Source organism: Cloeon dipterum, chromosome 3 (assembly GCF_949628265.1).
Source record: "Cloeon dipterum chromosome 3, ieCloDipt1.1, whole genome shotgun sequence".
Taxonomy (NCBI): domain Eukaryota; kingdom Metazoa; phylum Arthropoda; class Insecta; order Ephemeroptera; family Baetidae; genus Cloeon; species Cloeon dipterum.
Genome location: NC_088788.1, coordinates 27313650 through 27332581, shown reverse-complemented (window position 1 = coordinate 27332581; position 18932 = coordinate 27313650). Strand labels below are relative to the sequence as shown.

The following is an 18932-nucleotide window of genomic DNA, read 5'->3' as shown; positions in this document are numbered from 1 at the left end:
ATTTAATATGGTTCGAATTTTTAACATCCATGAACGAAATTTTGCAAGGTCAGCGTCTAAGCTCCTATTAAATTTTGTTGCAGAACCAACCGCTGGAAGGAGAGGACCCAAGTGACATCAAGTTCAGGCACATCACTGAAATCACAATACTTACTGTCCAACTCATTGTTGAGTTCGCCAAAAGGCTACCTGGCTTTGACAAACTCTTACGAGAGGACCAAATCGCCTTGTTGAAGGTACCAATATTGAATCGACACAATCTAAAGCATGTGTGCTAATTGCTTTTTCTACTCGCAGGCTTGCTCAAGTGAGGTCATGATGCTTCGGATGGCGCGAAGTTACGACATACAGAATGACAGCATTGTGTTTGCCAACAACCAGCCGTACAACCGAGATTCCTACAGCCTCGCTGGTATGGGTGACACCATCGAGGATCTGCTCCATTTCTGCCGGCGCATCTACAGTATGAAGGTGGACAATGCTGAGTACGCGCTTCTCACAGCCATAGTAATTTTCTCAGGTGAGACTGGATTATATTTTAACTCTTATAGATTTTATATTAGGGATAAACCAACTCAATCAAGATGTATAATTTTAGTAAAGACAAATCTAATTTAAACTTTGCGCTGTTAATATATTGTTTAAAAAATATTACAAACCAAATCTATAATGAATTTGTTGATTGTGATTTGCAGAGAGACCTGCATTGAACGAAGCCTGGAAAGTGGAGAAGATCCAGGAAATCTACCTGGATGCCCTGAGGGCGTACGTGGATTCTCAGAGAAAGGAAAAGTGCGGTCCCACGTTCGCGAAGCGGCTGTCAGTGTTGACCGAACTGAGGACTCTGGGCAACCAGAACTCGGAAGTTTGCTTCTCGCTGAAGCTGAAGAACAAGAAACTGCCACCATTCCTCGCTGAGATCTGGGACGTGGTCCCGTAAGAGCTGGGGGGGGCCCCGGGGGACTTTTCTCGTGCAGGCTGTGAAACTTGTTTGGAAGGAAAAAGACTTCCCGCCGAAACCGATTGCAATAATTGACTGAATTGGAACGTTCGGACAGTGGAGAGTGCCGAACATGCACACACACACAAAGTTTGGTGCCTTCGCAACTTTACATAATATTCTGTAGGTGCGCATAAGGGAGGGGGAGAGCAAAAGACTTTAGTACCCCGTCGGAGCGAATGATTCCCATCAGCCCGATTTGTTTGCCCTATGGTGCTGCGTACAAGTCTGATTTACACTCACACTCACACAAATTACGAAGAAGATGAAGAAAACGTTGATGAAGATGGAATCGAACTGCGCTGAGCCGTCCCGAGTTAAAACAAAACACATTTGAGTAAAAATCAGAGAATTATTTAAATACTAATTGTAGTAGCAGATGAGAAGAGACTCTCGCTGAATTTATTGAACAATTAGAGAGACCAAAATTCATTTGGAGACTGAGGAAATGTAATCGATGCTGATGATTTTCACTTATTTTGTTGTTGCAAGCTGATTCTGTTGATGTTTAGAAGCGAGACACAAGTACGACTCTACTTTCTTCTAACTGTTTAACCCGCACTCTGGCAGCTGGGACCTGGCCTCTTCAAACTATACATTAGCCAAGGTGTGACGAGGTGTTTTTTCCCTTTTTACGCGACGTGTGCGGGTCTGCCAGGGAGGCATGATCGTCCGTCGATCGTGCCTCTCGGGCAGCGACTTGGGGTTGCCGCGCCTTTTTGCCGACTTTTACCAGACCCGCAACCCCGAGTGACGCGTTCGTTGTGATCTTAACAGTGAGATTCGTTTGATTTTAACCGATCCAGTTTTATTTTAACTCGAAATTTCCTCTCGTATCGGACTGCTTCACACCATCCGACTCTTTCCTCAAGGATAATCAACCAGTGCACTATTTCTCAGGGAGTCACTGTGATTGGCCTCAAATGCTCATGCAATCCCAATCAGAAACCGGCGCCCAAAAGCCAGAGTGCACTATGAGACGTTCTTGCTTTTGTATCTGTTCTCGAAATGATACGATCTGTACCTGTGGTGAATTTAACCGAGTAAGAAACACGCGACTTCGACTAAACTGAAACTCTGTAGGGTGAGGTGGCGTGGCAGTTGTCTCCAAACAAGTGAAATTCGTTTGAATGTACGTGGCAATTAGAGTTACGCACGCGCCCACGCGACTGTATTTTGGCGACAACTGCCGACTATTCTACTTGTAATATCAATTAATTTTTATATTGATTAACACAAACACACAAACAACAATGCGAGAGAGAGAAAGAGATGAGAGAGTTTTATCCATTTACAAACTGTATTATTTGTAAATAACAGAGAGAAACAAAAAACAATTAAGCGACAAACATATAACGTGTCTGGCAATTAGACGTATTTAAATAATTAAATAAAGGGACACTTTGCAATTTACATTTGTATTTATGGCATTAGTGAATAAACTCGAGTGGGATTCGTGTCTTTTCTCTTCTGCAGGGGCTGCGGGTGTGGTGGGGGCGGCTCCCGGACCGCGGGAGCCCCCTTTGGCGGATATTTTCTTCCACTCTCTCAGATAATTATGTTTTTTATTATTGATTAATTAGTAAGAGCCAATTTTATATAAATACACACGCAGACACACTTGAGTAAGATGTAAATGTGCGGACGAATGATATTTTGTTGATGGTATGGCGAATCTAATCTGAAAAACAGTAGACTCTGCGGAGGAAATATAATATCAAAAATTGCAAGCAAGCTTTATCGTCTCAGCCGACGAGGCCCGGCCCAAACTGCGTCGCCGGCCAAGTCTGTGTACAAAAATTTATTTTCAAATGCTGTCACGGGGAAAAAAAAGAAAGAATACGACTCCTTTTGTGTAGAGCGAAATCCTAACAAAGCAAGTTCTGTGTGTTAGTCTATCTCTCTCTTGTCAACTTACTCTGAGCATCGAATTTTGATAGGATTCATAATATAAAAAAGAAAACTCTATGTGGAAATTTTTCAGCAATCTGTCTGATGTAAATGAGCAACAAAATGGTTTGGCCAGCCACTCTGGCCGGGGCTGCGGGAAGGCCGAGGCTTTTCTCATTTCCTATTCATACATAAAAATAGCAAAGTACTTAAATTTAAGTGGCTTTGGCTGCTCCGGCCGCCCCGGTTGTCTGGCACCCGCCAAACCGACGTAATTGAGTCGTCAAATCAGACAATAAATTTATAGTAAAATTTTCTCACAGTAAAATTTTTGCAGCCAACTTGCAAAGATTTGCAACAATCAGGGACTTGATCTGTGCCTCGTTGGTCGAAATTTGTAATCAATCGTGTGTATTCTTTCTCGTTTCGAGTTGGTTGTGTTTTCAGTTTTGGCGACTTGAAATTGAAAGAGATGCAACATTTATTTTTGTGAGGAAAAATGAGCCATCCGATCCGATAATGATGGAGCAAAATGTAGCGGACTTAATACAATATGTGAATATGTGGAAGTCTGAATTTAGTAATTATGATAAAAATATATCAAGCGCAACCGAGTTGAATAAATCGTGAAATATTTATATCAAAAGGGACTAAACTTGTTACGCTCGAGATCAACACACACACACACACACACGGAAAAAATGGCGACAAATACTTCAGCTGTATAGCGATAGGGTTTAAATCTGTAAGATAGGCAGGCTCTGCTTTAGGAGTTTCACAATACATGCAAACACCCACAATTCTTATAATCTTTGTATGGCAAAAAACCGCATGCATTCATTATATGGAGTGAGCCTACTAACTGCGATTCGTGCGAAAGTTGATTGTGTGAAAAAGGATATGAATACTGTAAAAGTTGTTCTATTTTGTCCAGTAAATTGAAAACATCAAATACTAAAACAAATGAATTTTATTTCCCGTCAAAACTTCCTGGCCAGAATTCATAGAGTTAAATTATTATTACTTATTACGCGACCATGATTCAACAAAACTACACCTGGGATTTGCTATTATGTTTTTCTCCACTCTGGTATTTAGGATAGTCAGTGGATCAGCACAATTATTGTTCTGGTAAATCAAAGGATTTTTGCTGTTAGTTTTCCAAAGAGTCACAGTATAATTATATATTGATTCAATTTGTTGAAATGGAGGCATTTAAATTTAACAAAAATTCAGTATTTTTTTTTAAAGGAGAACGATGATGTTAAGAGATCAGGTTTAAATAACTTTTATTTTCAATCATATTTTACTTGCATAAGTTAACTTTTTAAAAAGGTTCATTATTGCGTACACTTACCATCAAACTAGTTTTGCTGCCCTTGTGAAAACAAAAAATTATTTCCAATCATAGAACTAGATCAACTTCTAAAGTGGGGTTTTTCTTTCATTGCCAGGAAAATTCAGCATAGTTAAACTTATTAGCTTTCTGTACTGAAGATTCCTATTATGAGGTCCTATGTTTCATATTGAATTAAAATGGCGAACATTTTTCTCCAACCTAAAAATATTTTTATTTTTTATTATGCTTACTGTTAAGCAAAATTTTTAAAACTATTTTTTCATTCTTGTCCAGTTTTAGAACTTTATTTAAATCTTTTGTCACTTACATTTTCTGTATTTTTATAGGTTTAAATACCTGGTCAAAACTTATTTTTTGCTGAGTAATTTAGATCTGACAATGAAGCCACTATTGAACTCTTAATGGAAAAAACAATTATTAACATTTTAGACTCAAGTTCCTTGGTTTCTTTCCATTAATGCATTTTTAAGTCCTTTTAGTAGCGGTCGATATATAAATAATCAACAAATATTATTTTAAAATATGTACAGATTTTTGCCGAAATTTGCTTCTCCATGCTAAACATTAGAAATGTCGTGAAGATGAACGCTGAAATTGTTGAATTCGTCTAACTCTCCAATATGTTATTAAAATAAAAACCAGTAAGTGATTTTAAAAGTAACCTTGAATATATTTACGATGATCGAGCCGTAAGACTATTTATCTGCTAACGTTCTTGCCTGTATCCACGTCTGTAATTTTAGTTAATGATTTTAAGTGAAACGTTTTGAAAAAACGTGAAAAATCTGGACCAGAATCCAAATTATCTGGAAAGGACGGTCAGGAAAAGTTTTGTTAGTGCAAGACATCCAACCGAAAGGCTTGAGAGCAAGTGGGGGGAGCGGCGAAATCTCTCCGTGCACCTGTGCCGGAGTCGAACGCAACCTGTTGCATTCGCGCACGGGCCGTATTCAAGACGCGATGGTGCCTCCGAAGCGCGGCTCCGACGGCTCGTACTCGTCCTTCTCGTCCTCGTCGGGCGAATCTTCGTCAGGGTCGCGGGGCACGGCGGGCTCGTCGCGGCAGTACGTCGACCCGTGGGACGTGGAGAACGCGCTGTACGTGCGCGGCAAACGCATCAGCTTCGCCACCGACCCCAACACGTTCTCGGCAGCCACGGCGGCCGTCGAGCCGCAACAGCAGCCGCCGCAACAGGCGTGCGGCTGCGAGTCGCTCTACGACGGCTCGTCCGTGCTCATCCCCGAGCCGCTGCCCTCCGTCCGCTACATCACCTTCTGTCCGCTGTGCGACGTCGAGGAGCACCTGCCCACGCACAACCTCCACAACCACAACAACGTCCACAACGCCGCCGCGCAGGGAAAGAAGCTGAGGAAAACCTCCTCCATCCTCTCCAAACACTCGCCGCCTGCTTCAGTCACTTACAAAGTGCCCATGGCCAGTGAGTACCATTTCAATACTTTTTTAACGATAATTTTTAAACTTAAACGATATGTTATAGAAATATCAACTCGATATCTCCTTTTGGAGATCATAAGAAAGGGTGGTTAAGGATGAAATTTTGAAATAAAAATTTATGAACAAGATGTTAAAACAAATTGAAGCAAAATTTGCCCTTCCAACTTGGGAGTTTTTATCTAATTTGTTTTAGCATCTGTATCTTTCTTAATTGGTGACATTCCGCAACCTCCCACGCGAATGGGTAACATTACCTAAAATTTACCAGAAAAAATTATCTCGCACGTTATCTTAATAAGCAGCCACTGTTTCGGTTCCTCAGGCCTCATCAGCAGCAAAACAAAATGTTAAAATCGAGAAAATAGGGAAATTTTGAATTAACTGATCGTTGAAAACTTATTTTGAGCACGATAAAATAAACTCCACCACTCGCTATCCCTGCAACGTAAATATCCTTAACGCTTAAAATTTGAAAACCTAATTTAAATCCTTAATATAAATCATCTATTTCAAAGAGTCGATTTTCATTCTTTTCTGAAGAAACAAAAGTTAAAATTCAAGAAGGAAAAATTTTGTGTAAGGCTGCAATATGGTGCCCAATTGACAGGATTTTGTTACAAAAGGCCCATAAATATTCAACTTCAGTTTGCAGGTTTATTAAAAATAAATTGCGAATATGAAACACACAGGGATATTAATTTATATTAATAGTAATACAAATGCTTTTTATTGTGGGATTCTGAGCTTCTTTTCTCAAATTTTCCTCGTTAATTATCATTATGTTAACTTAAAAATAAACACCATTTTTCCTTGCCAGAAAAGGAAATCATAAGAAGAAAACTTAAAAATTTATTTTATTTATTAATTTTTTAATTTACATTTTCTTTACAAAACATTAACTTTAAAGAAAGTTCCTTAAAAATATCTAGCACTGCTTTTATCATGGTATTTATTGTTAAATTAACACAAACCAGTAACTGCAAAAGGACGAGCAAAAATAATAGATTTTACGTTCTCATGTGCAGTTCTAAGTTAAAACCTCAATTAAATCAATCTAACACGTTAAAAATTGGACCATAAGAACTGTTCACACAGGGAAATTTATGTAGCCTATTATGAGCATCAAATTAGTATGAGCATAAAGCAATGAAATGATAATAGCCAAACCGCAACAAATCTATTCAAAAAATAGAGCAAAGCTCCACACTGCATTACAGCTGCAAATTAAAGACACCAAAGATAATAAATGTGTGCCACATTTTGCAAATGACAACTTGTCAACAAAATAGAATAAAAACCACAGAGAATTAAGGAAATTGATTTTTTTAATTTAAAAAGTGTCGAAAATGTATGCCATAGTACGATTTTGTCGAGGACGTTGTCCCAATGACTCGGATCCAAGCAAGCGCAATTATTTTCGAATACTGTAATTAACTTAGAATCAAGGTAGCGAGTTATAAAAAATGCTAAATTCGCACTAATTGTTGCTCGTCTCAATCAGCAGATTTTGCAGCGGAGAGAAAAGCGCCGTTCCCAGCGTAATTTTTCCATCCGCCTCCACTAATTCACGCCGTACCTTTTCATTAGTCTCATCCGAGTGCGCATTTTGAATGAAACCACTGCACTCATAATCGCAATTTGTATTCATCAAGCAGCTTATTTTCTGATGCACAAAATAGAGTAAAATGCACAAGAGCAGCTGAGCGTGTTTTTGCACTCGAAAATTAGCTACCTTTCTTTGCAAAAATTTACATGACTCGATTTGGCATGGGGAAATTATTCTCGAGCGCAATTACTTCTAACTGTTACATTATCAAAATCAATTGGTTGGCTGATTTTCCTCCAATAATTTAGTTTATGTACGTAAAATTGTAAGAAAGAAAACAATGGCTGCATTCGATAATATTTTGATCAAACGAAGATTTTCTATTCTCAAAATTACTAAACGATAATGCTTTAATTTTATTTGCAATATATCTTTTGTTTTTAGATGTAGGCAGGCCATAATAATGAAAAAATTTGAGCTAAAATAATTTATCCTTACAAATGGTTCAAAATCTATCTTTTTCTTTAGATTAAAATATTTTTTGCATAAGTTTTAACGAACTTTGTTATTTTTGTTTTTCTTTCAATTGCACTGCTCTAAACAAGAATACACTATAAAAGACCACTTTAGCTTTGAGTTAACTTTAAAACTCTTTCAAACGTCAGAACAATTTGAGCTCCAAACTAAATTTATGGCTCATATATCCACGGCCGATTTCCTTTTTCGATCAAATTTAATTGATGAAAGTGCCCTTACGTTTTAACATTGCCCTGAAAGATTCATCATGTGCGAAATCCAGAGATGATATTATATTATAGGAGTAGGGTGCAGTTAACTGCCTCGAGTGTCGATTGCTATCAAACGGCAGAGCTGCATTTTCAAATAATTGACGGGCGCGATCATCTGCTGCTGGCTCGTGCATAAATGGGCCGGACCTCTTCGAAACGAGCGTTTAATTCGAGTGCTTTCGGTAGTAAATGACCTACTCTAGATTTTGGTCAAGCTGCGCGTTTAGTGAAAAGAGCGGCTGCTTTATTTGCAATTCTCCTCTAAATCGTTTTGAATGAAGCGCTGCTTTTACCGACGAGACCCGCAGCAATGCTCATTCTGTTGGCTGTCGCAAAAGAAACAAATTATGGCTTATTTATCGCCGTGTGCGAATAATGAACCCGGGCACTCAGTGAAATCGCCATGACTTCACTGCGCCGGTGTAGCTTGGCCGCGGCAATAATTACGATGTGCTCGCGATATAAATTCTTCCGAAGTCCCGCAGTTTTGGTAGAAAGTGAGATTGTTTTCAATCACTTTCCTTTCTTTCTTCAACTGACAAGTGACAAAATAGAAAGGGTTTATCAGCCTCCTTTTTGCGTCAAACTGGAGATGAAATGTCTAAACGAAAAACCAGCTTGACCACGGCTAACACTATAATTAAATCTTATAGATTGCACGAGAGGAAAATGGAAGTGAAAACCGAAAGGAAATGATAACAATCGCCTCTGCATTAAAAATTTATAGTATAGCTAGAACATTATAATAATCAATAACTCTTAGATATAAATATTTTCATATATTGGCAAGTCAAGCTTGATTTATTTTAATAATTAATAGATTTCATTCATTCTCTTCAGTCTTGAAATAATAACAACAGTTTGAATTTTTCAAGATACAAGCTTGCAAATTTTAGGCAGAAAGCTGGTTAAATTTCGCATAGTTTTTTGCCTGCCTTGCCGCCTTGACGTTTAAAATTAGTTTAAAGCTTTTGGTAATTTTGAAAAATTGAGATATAAATATTTCCAAAATCACCAAATATGCTAACTATTTACAAAAACGACTGACCTGGAAAAAAATAATAATATCAAAATTGTAAAATTCAAGAGTAAAAACGGCATTGTGTGCTTTTAAGGATTTTTTAAAGTTTAATATATAGATGCAGGACTTAATTGCTCTCTCTCTCAAGCCCATTTTATAATATTGATTGAATCCCATAAAATAATTAATTCGCCATCACTGTCTTTTAAAAAACTATAAAAAATGAATTGGATTAATATTTCAACTGGGGTATTGAACTTTAATTGCAAACAGTTATAAATAACTTGCCGATTGGCAATGACGCATAAAATCTCTTTTTAAATGAGTGACACGGGAAGAGCATGCAGGTGAAATCAGTAAGCGAGATGCGGGCCTCGGCATCATTTTTTCCACTCGATTCGCGCAGCAGGCGCACACACGTTTTTTTTTTCAAAGTGACTTGGACAAAGAGTCAAGGAACGGAAAAAAGAGCGCACGGATCAATTTTCCTCGGACGATCGGCGCGCTGCGTCTGTGTCATTTCAATAAAGCAGAATGAGTCGAGTAAAACTGCTATTCGTGTCGCGGTGTGTTCGGGAATATTTACAGACGCGCCGAGCGAGTCATTAATTTCATCGGCGCAGCCGTGCCATAAAATGAATAATGAAAACTTCTCGCGCGCAGACACTTTATTGCGCGCGTGGTTTTATTTCCAGAGCTAGTGCTCTTGCTTTCCTCTTCCTTTGTGAGCCATGCGAATTTCGAGCCGGCCGCTTTCCCATCACATTTTGACGAGCGAGCGCGGCGTACGCAGCCTTTTGTTTGAAAACTAGCATTTTTCTGCACTCGAGAGACATCATGTGAAATGAGAGAGCACGCCTTAATATGCATGAAAGTATAGTGTGTGTGTGTTCCTTGTTGCTGCTCATTTTAGTCGGCAGGTTTTAATTTTACTTCGTGTGCACTCTGCTGTTGCGAGCGGTTCGGCGGACATTTAGATATAATTGCTGTGTTAATTCACATGAATTAGGAACTTCAAGCCGAATTTGAGCTCAAATTTTAAAAACCATTCCCTAATGGATTTTGCCGCTTTAAAAAAAAAAAATTAGAAGTTTTGGTTTCCATGCATAATTTTCTGTGAACTCGCCCTCTTTTGTTGGATCAGACCAACACCAAGTCTCGTCGGCCTGTACCATTTTGGAGTACATAAAATTGTTCAAAATTAATTTTCATATACAATTTGATCAAAACAATTTCCAAGCGAGAAATATCAAGAACGAAGCTATAGTAGAGAGAAGCTTTGATTATATATGTATTTGCTCAAGATGATCAATCCAGTGACACTGCAGCCCTTAATGTGGCACTTAACTCGCAGTAATTTGGCCTCTCTTATATTAATAACTGCAGTCTTTTTAATTTAGAGTGAGTTGTGGAAACCCGAATGGAAATTTCCTCTCAAGTAAGTTTTTTATCTTACTGAACAATATTGGAAAATAATTATAGTTAAATTATTTTCAACAAGAATATATTTAATCGTGATTGCATTTAAACGTTAAAAGTACGGAGCCAAAAACTATTGGGAACATTTCTGATTCAATAAAAAGGCATTGCGAAAAACACACAATAGAGATTTACTAGGTTAAATTCGTTAAATTAAAATTTGGCTCGCTACAAAATGACATTGGAATTTTTGCAACGTTTCGTTCAAGCAAAGCGGTGCAATAATCTGTAATGTAAACAGAACCGTGTAATTTATTTTCCTCGTTGTTTGTGCTCAGGCAATGTGGCGCCTGAAACCACAAACAATTTCTCTGCCTCGCACGCCGTGTGAAAACCTTTTTCTGCATGCGTTCAGCCGTCCGCGATTTTGTACATTTATTCACGCGTGGTACACATCTACTGAAGAGAAGCCTTACAGCAATAACAATATTAACAAAAAGCTCGAATCCGAACGAATGCTTAGAGTTGTTTCTCTAATTGGCGTGAAATTCATATTGTAGGGAAAAATCCGTCGGTATGGGAGTCTATAAGCTGGAACGGCGGGTTTTAGTCTAACGCGCGCCGCAGCGTTAAGTTTCATTTTGCATGGGTAGCGAGCACAAATGAAAAGAACGGCAAAAATACAATCAAGCGTATTTGATGAGTGTTGATGAAATGTCACAAATAAAAAAGTGAAACTCAAACAATCCTATACTTCCGGCAGGTTGCAAAATATAATCTATTTTTAATGCGATTTCAAAACGTTCCGTGAAAGTAAATTACCCTCGGATCATAGATGTATGGACTCTTGTCCACTTACTTTAAATTATTGAAGAATTATTAATTATGTCTCACCTTGAAGATATTATTAAAAACGAATTTTCTATTTTAACAGGAAATTGCTTTGTTCCTAGAATAACCATAATATTCTAATTTAATTAGGGGTGGAAAAACGAAGAGTAAACACACTCATTTCATTTATGCAAGAGTGCCTCTCAATAATATAAAGCCAACTATGTATTTCAATTTTTTATCCTTGAGTTTGCCCAAGAGAGAAAATTTGAAATTTTAGTAAACTCAACAAGACAACTGCCTTTTTAGTCATATATTCATTATTAGGAAATCAAAGCCTGTAATTTAAATTTGGTTATCCAAACTGCATCATTTCATTAAATTCGACCTGGTAGTTGTTGCTTTTCTTGTTCGTATAAAAAGGCTTTTAGCCTCTTTCCGGTGGTCCTATCTCCTTATCGCTTATGCCCTTGTTTGCGTGTGGAATGAATTTTCATTAAGCTTTAACAAACGTATCACTCTGGACTTGCTCTTCGTTGTAACAAGTATCTTGGGAAAAGTAAATTAAGCTTGCGCGCGATAAATGACACACTTCCCGCATCGGCACGCCGGCCTAACCACAAATGCATACAATTTTGGCAGAAGGAATTATGCAAATTGCACGTGAGAAATGGATTCGTTTCGTACTAAGCCGCTAATTGCGATTTTTCGGAGGCGGTCGCTTGCTCGGCGCTGGAATAAGAAAGTTCTGTAAATAATACACCGTGAATTCTGGTTGTGGACCTTAGAGAGCTATAGGAAAACGCTATGAGCAAATAAAGTAATTTGTGTTTGAAAGGTTTTTAGCGATATAGTGGGATTTTTTATAAGTAACATATGTGTCAAAAACAGGCACGGTGCAGTTTATTATCATTATTTTTTATGAGTGTTGAGGATATATACATATTACGTGGTAGAAACCATTTTTAATAAACTTTTTGACTGATTGAAAATGGATATGCAGTAAATCCAAATTAACTTTTAACAATTATTTTGTGCGCAGTCAGCCGATTAAATTGCAGACCTTATCTAGCCGCTAATATAGTCATCTCGGCCGATATTGACAGGCAGTAAACTAGTCCGCAAGTTATTTAACAGAAAAAATATTCCGGCGCGTTGTGACCCACATTTGCACTGCCGCTCCTGCCTCGTCCAATTTCTTCACGACTACGAAAGCAGATGAGCAGTGTGTGTGTGTGTAATGAACTTCTTACGCCGACTCTCATTCTGCTTAGCTATCTTCTCTCTCTCGTCGTCTCGATCGTTCACATATGCTGAGAATTTTACCGCGGCCGGGCTCTAAAGTGGGCCGCTGAAAGAGCTAGCCCGCGGAACGTGGATCTCATCATCATCGCACTCTAAGAATTTCATGTGTGTTTTATGTTGATTTTTCTATATCGGCCTAGCTCGCTCCGCCGTTTCACTTTTCGCCACTTTTTTATTTCCTCCGCCTGAGAAGCCACGACGTGTGTACAAGTGTGGTACTACACTAGAAATTGATTCAATTAAGCCGCGAGTTAAGCGTTGCGAGAGCAGGCTAATCGCGAAAAGGAAAAGCGCAAACGTTCTTTCGCTATCATTAAAGTGCACGCAGCCACACTTTATCCTCTTTCGTAATGTTGGAATTAATTTCAAACCGCACCTATATGGATTCCAAAAGTAAAAAGGGAATTCAAACCGTCGAAACTGTTGGGACAACTTCGTTTTAAAATGCAGAAAAAATTATTGCACCGCCGTTCTACTAGTACTGACCTCACTTTCTGGCTACTAATTACATAGTAAAATATTAATAAGCTCAATTTATTTGGTAGGATATGTGTTTTTTATTTTTTTAGACATTAACTAGAGACCAAAGAAATATAATTTTTCATTTCCAAATATGGAAATGAAAATTATTTAGGTTTAAATATTTTTTAACAGAAGCAAGGACAGCTCGCTGTTTTACTACAGGTCTAAATAGCAAAAAACTACTTTTCCATGTTAGCTGACATAAAAATGGGCTCAAATTTACACCAAAAATTAAACTGAAGAGAAAAATTTCCTTGCGCGAATAATAAATTGACTTATCCTAGGATTTTTAGCCGATTTAGAAAGTTTTCGGACTCTATCAGATGGTTACTTCAGTTTTATAAGTATGTTTCAAATGACTTAAAATTCAAATTGCATGATTCGTGCTCATTTGATGGTCCCGCAACGATTGAAAGATCAGGAAAAATAGAGTATCGTCTAAATTTCACAGCCCTAGCCATTTTTTAATTTCCAGAAGAAATCATAAATTTAAATATAGGCTTGTGGAATAGCTTGTAAATTGTTCAAAATATCTGTCGAAGCCAACCAACAGGTACGTACATTTTAGACATGTGTGCTACATGAACAGAAAAAGATTTATTAAAGAGATAAAAATTTTCATGTACGAAGCAGTGCTGCTTTCAAGTCCAGAATAAATTTTCATTTAATTTAAACGGACAGCAACAAAGCGAATGTGAACAGAAACCATACATCAGAGTCAATTTCGCAGCTCTGGAAATTACACGATCGTGACCACAGAAATTGAAATATACCCAGCAGTTCGACTACTTTCTTCTCTGTGTTTTTTTCTTCAATCCAAGGCCCAAAAGAAGCACGCGCACAGTTACAGATGCGTCACACCGCGGCATAGCATAACCACTTCTTACGAGCATGAAAATCCGAAGCCTTGTTTCTGCGCCGGATTAATTTTTGCCCTTCTTTCCATCGCGGCAGGCTGCTTTTACTAATTGTAGGAGCAGAGAGAAAGGACATAGCGTTTTCGCACAATCGGCGGCGGCGCCGGCGACGCTTCATCCTCTTGTTGGCCGCCGCGCGAGTGCGTTCAAGTGGAGCAGAACAAAAATGTGCGAGAAGGCGAATATCGCGCCTCGATCGATCGACGAGCACGGCACTCATTATCATTAAAAAGTTTGTGTAATTATTTCAACTGCAGGAAAAGTGATTGTAAAAGTAAAATTTTTGTTTTCACTGCTGTCTCGCGCGATTGATAACGCACAATAACAATCGAAATTCGTTCACTCTCTTTTTAAAAGCAAGGCGATTTCCGCTCTGGATGTATGTATCAGTCCCGCGCTCTTCGATTGTGCAAACGGCGAACAATGGAGACTCGCATGCTATTACAGGAAGGACAAAGCGTTCAAGACTGATAATGGAATATCCCATTGAATTGAGAGAATCTTAAATGCATAAAAAATTAGTTTTTTATGCTCCTTTTTTAATCCAGCGAAAATCCTTAATTTCTTTTTTCTTTTCACGAAGAATATAGCATCAGATATGTATGAGATTCAAAATTAAGACAGGCAGTTCGTCTGGTCTGAAGTACGAATAGTTTTCTCAACAGGAAAGTGTATATTCCCATTAATTTATCATCTCTTCATTACTCAAATAATATCAGAGGAAATTAGGATGACGATGGTTCTTGTATTTGAGTGTGAATAACAAATAGTGGTAATTATAGCTTCAAGAAGCGGAGGAGGAAGCGTTTCACTCCAGTTTACAGCCGTCCCCAACCGAGCTAGTTCCTCTCGGTGGTTTTATTATTGATGTTTGAGAATGTGTCTCAGCGCGCGAATCTCATTTATCTTGATTTATTATCAATGATAAATTATTCCTTTCTCCCTTCACGCAGCGCTAATTAGAGAAGGTGCGCGCAATTAAATTTTAATCGAGAGCAGGCTGATACTCGTAAAAAGCGCATTGCGAAATGATGCAGCTTCATTTGCATTCTCATAGAAACTCTTTGGTCGGTATAGGCAAATAATTACTTGTGCTCGCGATTGCCTTACGGAACGATTGCTAGCGTAAAATTCGTAAATTGAATAGTAACAACTTCCTGAGCTCACTACCTATCCTTCCACAGCAGATTACACGCTTTTTAGACTGTATGATTCAGTTGCAATTATTGCTCCTTTCATGCGAGTTTGAAGCGAAATGAGGCGGAAATAATGGTACAATTCTCCCACATTTTGAAATCCAGAATAGCTTATCTTGCACGTAAAATATAACTGGTGAAAGGCGCTCATTTCTGCGTACTATTTGGAGCACAAAATAAATAAATCAAGCCATTACGATAAGCTTTAAAATATAATTTTTCATCGTCTCATGAGGATTGTCCTCTTTTTATGCTGTACCAATAAAGTGTTGTGCGTTACTTAAAATTCTTAATGGCGCTGGGAATTTACAAGCTCCCTTTTTTAGCCTCATTGGAGGAAGTCCAATCTCTACTATCCTTAGGCTTATAGCGGAAGATAAGGCAAACCGAAGTTATCGCAAAATACGCCCACAAAAATAATTTTTAGTGATGCGTACGAGGCAGATTTTGATTAATTTGAACTGACCTAGGGGACCTTAAGAAGAGTTACGTAAGGAACATTTAAGTAATTAAACTAATTTTATGACGTTCCTGAAGCTCTGGATTTGCCCAAAATCTAAATCCCTAACGTAAAAAAGAAAATAATTTAAAATAAACGGTACTGCTTTCTTCGTACAGACTTAATGCTGCTAAAAAGTCTTCGTCATCAAGACACTAAAATTAATTCCCTCGCTCGCCAGGATGCGGCATCCGCATCTTCATCGTTGTACACAGCTCGCTAAGCTTATAATGCAGATTACGCATATAGTACAGAAACGGTGTAACACCTGCGACCGCATAATAACGCTAATTATATGCAGCGCAGTGCCAGCGGCTGCTTCTGGTGTGGTTTATTGAGACCGAGCGAGCTGCATCTCTCGTCTTCTTCCGTTTTGCCCGCGCACGGCCGCCGCTAGAGAAAACGCATCTCATGTCGTCGTAAGACGTACTTGCTATAAAAGCAGCGCGGCTCGTTGTTGCTCGCGATATCTTCATTTAAGCGACGCTCTTCCGTAAAGAGAAAATTATTATGCGAGAAAGAAAGTCTCTCACTGTATGCACATACACACACACACACACACTTGAGATTCGTCCCGTTGGAAATTTATGCTTCCTGAAAACTGGTCCGCGTGCGTGCGAATAAGGGTCAACTTTGGATGACTCGTTCGGCTGTCGAGTGTCACCGTGCATATACTGCACTGGAACAAAGCGAAAGCATCTCGTCCTCGGTCGCGTTTCAATTCATTCGAGAGAGGGAATTAATTTCGAGAGAAATCCACTCTTGTGCCATGTCGAAGAGGAAAACTCCTTCACAATTTTCACTAGTGCATGACAAAATTCGAGTTTTGTGCATGGTATCACTCATAATCGGTAACGAATTCATTTACTAATGAGATTTTTATGTAATGTCAAAAGTTAAATCTTGTAAATAATTATGTTGAAATTGGAAAATTGCCAATGCTTATACGGCTTATACAAAATACAAATTTATATTTTCTTTTTATGTGTCTCTGACCTTTCATTTTTTTGTTATTATTTATCACACCTTTTTCAAATACACAGAAGAAATTGCCTTAAAATTTAATCTCTGCCAAAACTACAAAAACAATTAGAAAATTCACTTTTAAAATGTAAAACGGGCTTCTTTTACAGCTCATTAGTTACCTTGAAATTAAATGTAAATTTCTTTATTTTTGCAAATGAGCGAGATTTATTTACCTTTAAAGAATATTCCCCCCTGAGGTCCTTTGGTAATTCTGCTCACGAGTTTTCAGCATTAATTACAGGATATAATTCAAACTCTTGGCCATTTTTAACTCTTTCTCTATGTTATTTATTTTCCAGTATTTTCAACGTTGATTAATTCCTACTTGAACACACCGGAGATCAGACGTGAGTCTGGACCGCTGGTCAGGTCCAAGATGGGATTAAAATGAGGACCACTTTGAGCTCTCTTTTGCTTTACGTACTAGTTTCGATCGCGAGTGTTTGAATATATTTTTGTGATTTATTTCAATCAATAAGAACTAGTTTTCCTCAAATAATCAATGCTGAATGCGCAAAAGTCAACCAATATGTTGAAAAATTAAAAAGCAGGACACAAACCTTTAATTTGCCGCATATTTTTATTAGTGTGATGAGAATAAAATGATCAAAAGCACTTTTTCCGCGCCATATTTTTAGCGATCCGAGTTATGAAGGAATCATATATATGAAAAGGCCGGGATTTCATAAAAACTTTCTTTCTCTCCATCGCTGAGAAAAAATTGTACGTGACTAAATCAAATCCGTCTCTGCTTTCAGTCGACATGGACTCGTGCGAAGAGTGCTCCGCAGCGTCGTGCTCCCCAGTGGCACCGCCGCCCCCGTTGATGCTTTTTTCGAACGGCCGCAAACTGAGCGCCGCCGGTCTGCAGTTGGCCGCCGGCGCCGAGTGCGTTGACTGCGAAGACAATCATCTCGCCTCCTTCATGCCGACGCCCCGCAGGTTCTCCGTGCCGACGCAACCCAAGCTTGCCTACGTGTACGACGCACCGAGGGCAAAAGCCAAAATCAGCCTTCCTTCGTGGAGTAGTGCCAGGGACAGGAGCAACGACGCTCCGCTTTACAGACACCATGACACTAGATATTCTGATTCGAATATCGGCAACAGGTGAATAAAAAATAATTTTGAAAAAATGAGTAGTGCTTTCTGCACTTTCAATTAGGGCAGTCGTGCAGATAATAAAAACCTTCAGTATTGGCCTGGATAAAAAGATTTTAATTCTGTTTAAATTAAAAGCTGCACTTATCAATATCCGCTTTTTATATTTCTTTAGTAGACTAACTATTAAATAATTTGCTGCATCCAAAATATAAATTGAACTCACAAACTGCAGCGTTAGATTTGAGATCTCTTTTAATCGACTTCCTCTTTTATTGCACCAGTGCAAAGCATATGTATAAGGATTTTTTGATAATTCATTTTCAAGCCGGATTATTAAATTTAAGATATCTCCCAATAATTTATTGAATATAAGGAGTTAAGACAATGAGAAAATAATGTGTTTATAAATTCCTTAGACTAAAAGTAAAAAAACGACAACTTTTCTTCTTTTTCAGGTGGGAAAGGATGAGGAGACCAAGCCTGGCACTCCCTCCGGTAGGACTCACGCCAACTCCAATTGAAGAGTGTGGATGTGGAAATCATGCGGGACCCCACGCAGAGCTGCTCGCGCCCCCAAGGCACCCCTGCGAATGGGGGATGGCTCGCTCTGGACACGTGGCGATTGACTATACAAACGCCTGGATGTCCTTGGCGAGAAGAATCAAACCAAGCAGAACTTGAAACAACAAATGAACCTAACCATCGATAATCCGTAATTGGATGTGGATATAATAAATATTGTAAATTAATTTAACTATGTATGCAAAATAAATACCTAGCATTACGCGACAGTTACAGCAACTATTATTGCGAATCAGTAATTTTTAAAGAAAGTGCTATTCTTGTAAAATAACCATAATCATCAGTTTAATACATGTATAATGTGATTTGATCAACGATTTTTTTGTAAAATTTCATGAGCATGATTGTGTACCAAGAAACACTGAATTGTTAAAATGACAGTGCTTTTGGCACTGCCAATTATTGGGGCAGTTTGTGCTTTATATGTGTGCAGCAAAATAATTGCGAATAAAACATTTTTACATTGACATTTTG

At 38.4% G+C, this 18932-nt stretch overlaps 2 protein-coding genes across 6 annotated transcripts in view; both read left to right on the top strand.

Annotated features, from left to right (window-relative positions):
- LOC135940896 (ecdysone receptor-like) overlaps nucleotides 1-3854 on the top strand; it is a 92762-nt gene extending 88908 nt beyond the window's left edge. For all 5 annotated transcript variants that reach the window (XM_065486012.1, XM_065486010.1, XM_065486011.1 and 2 more), the window contains 3 exons: nucleotides 84-236; nucleotides 298-520; nucleotides 696-3854. In XM_065486012.1, the coding sequence (XP_065342084.1) occupies nucleotides 84-236; nucleotides 298-520; nucleotides 696-940 (621 nt within the window). In that variant the 3' untranslated portion in view covers nucleotides 941-3854. The remainder of the gene's footprint in view (nucleotides 1-83; nucleotides 237-297; nucleotides 521-695) is intronic.
- A 1236-nt stretch (nucleotides 3855-5090) lies between these two features.
- LOC135939770 (uncharacterized) lies at nucleotides 5091-18925 on the top strand. The gene is made up of 3 exons (XM_065484333.1): nucleotides 5091-5688; nucleotides 17534-17882; nucleotides 18332-18925. Exons 1-3 carry the CDS (start codon nucleotides 5211-5213, stop codon nucleotides 18555-18557), a joined length of 1053 nt encoding a protein of 350 aa, XP_065340405.1. The 5' UTR covers nucleotides 5091-5210; the 3' UTR covers nucleotides 18558-18925.
- Nucleotides 18926-18932: the final 7 nt, after the last annotated feature.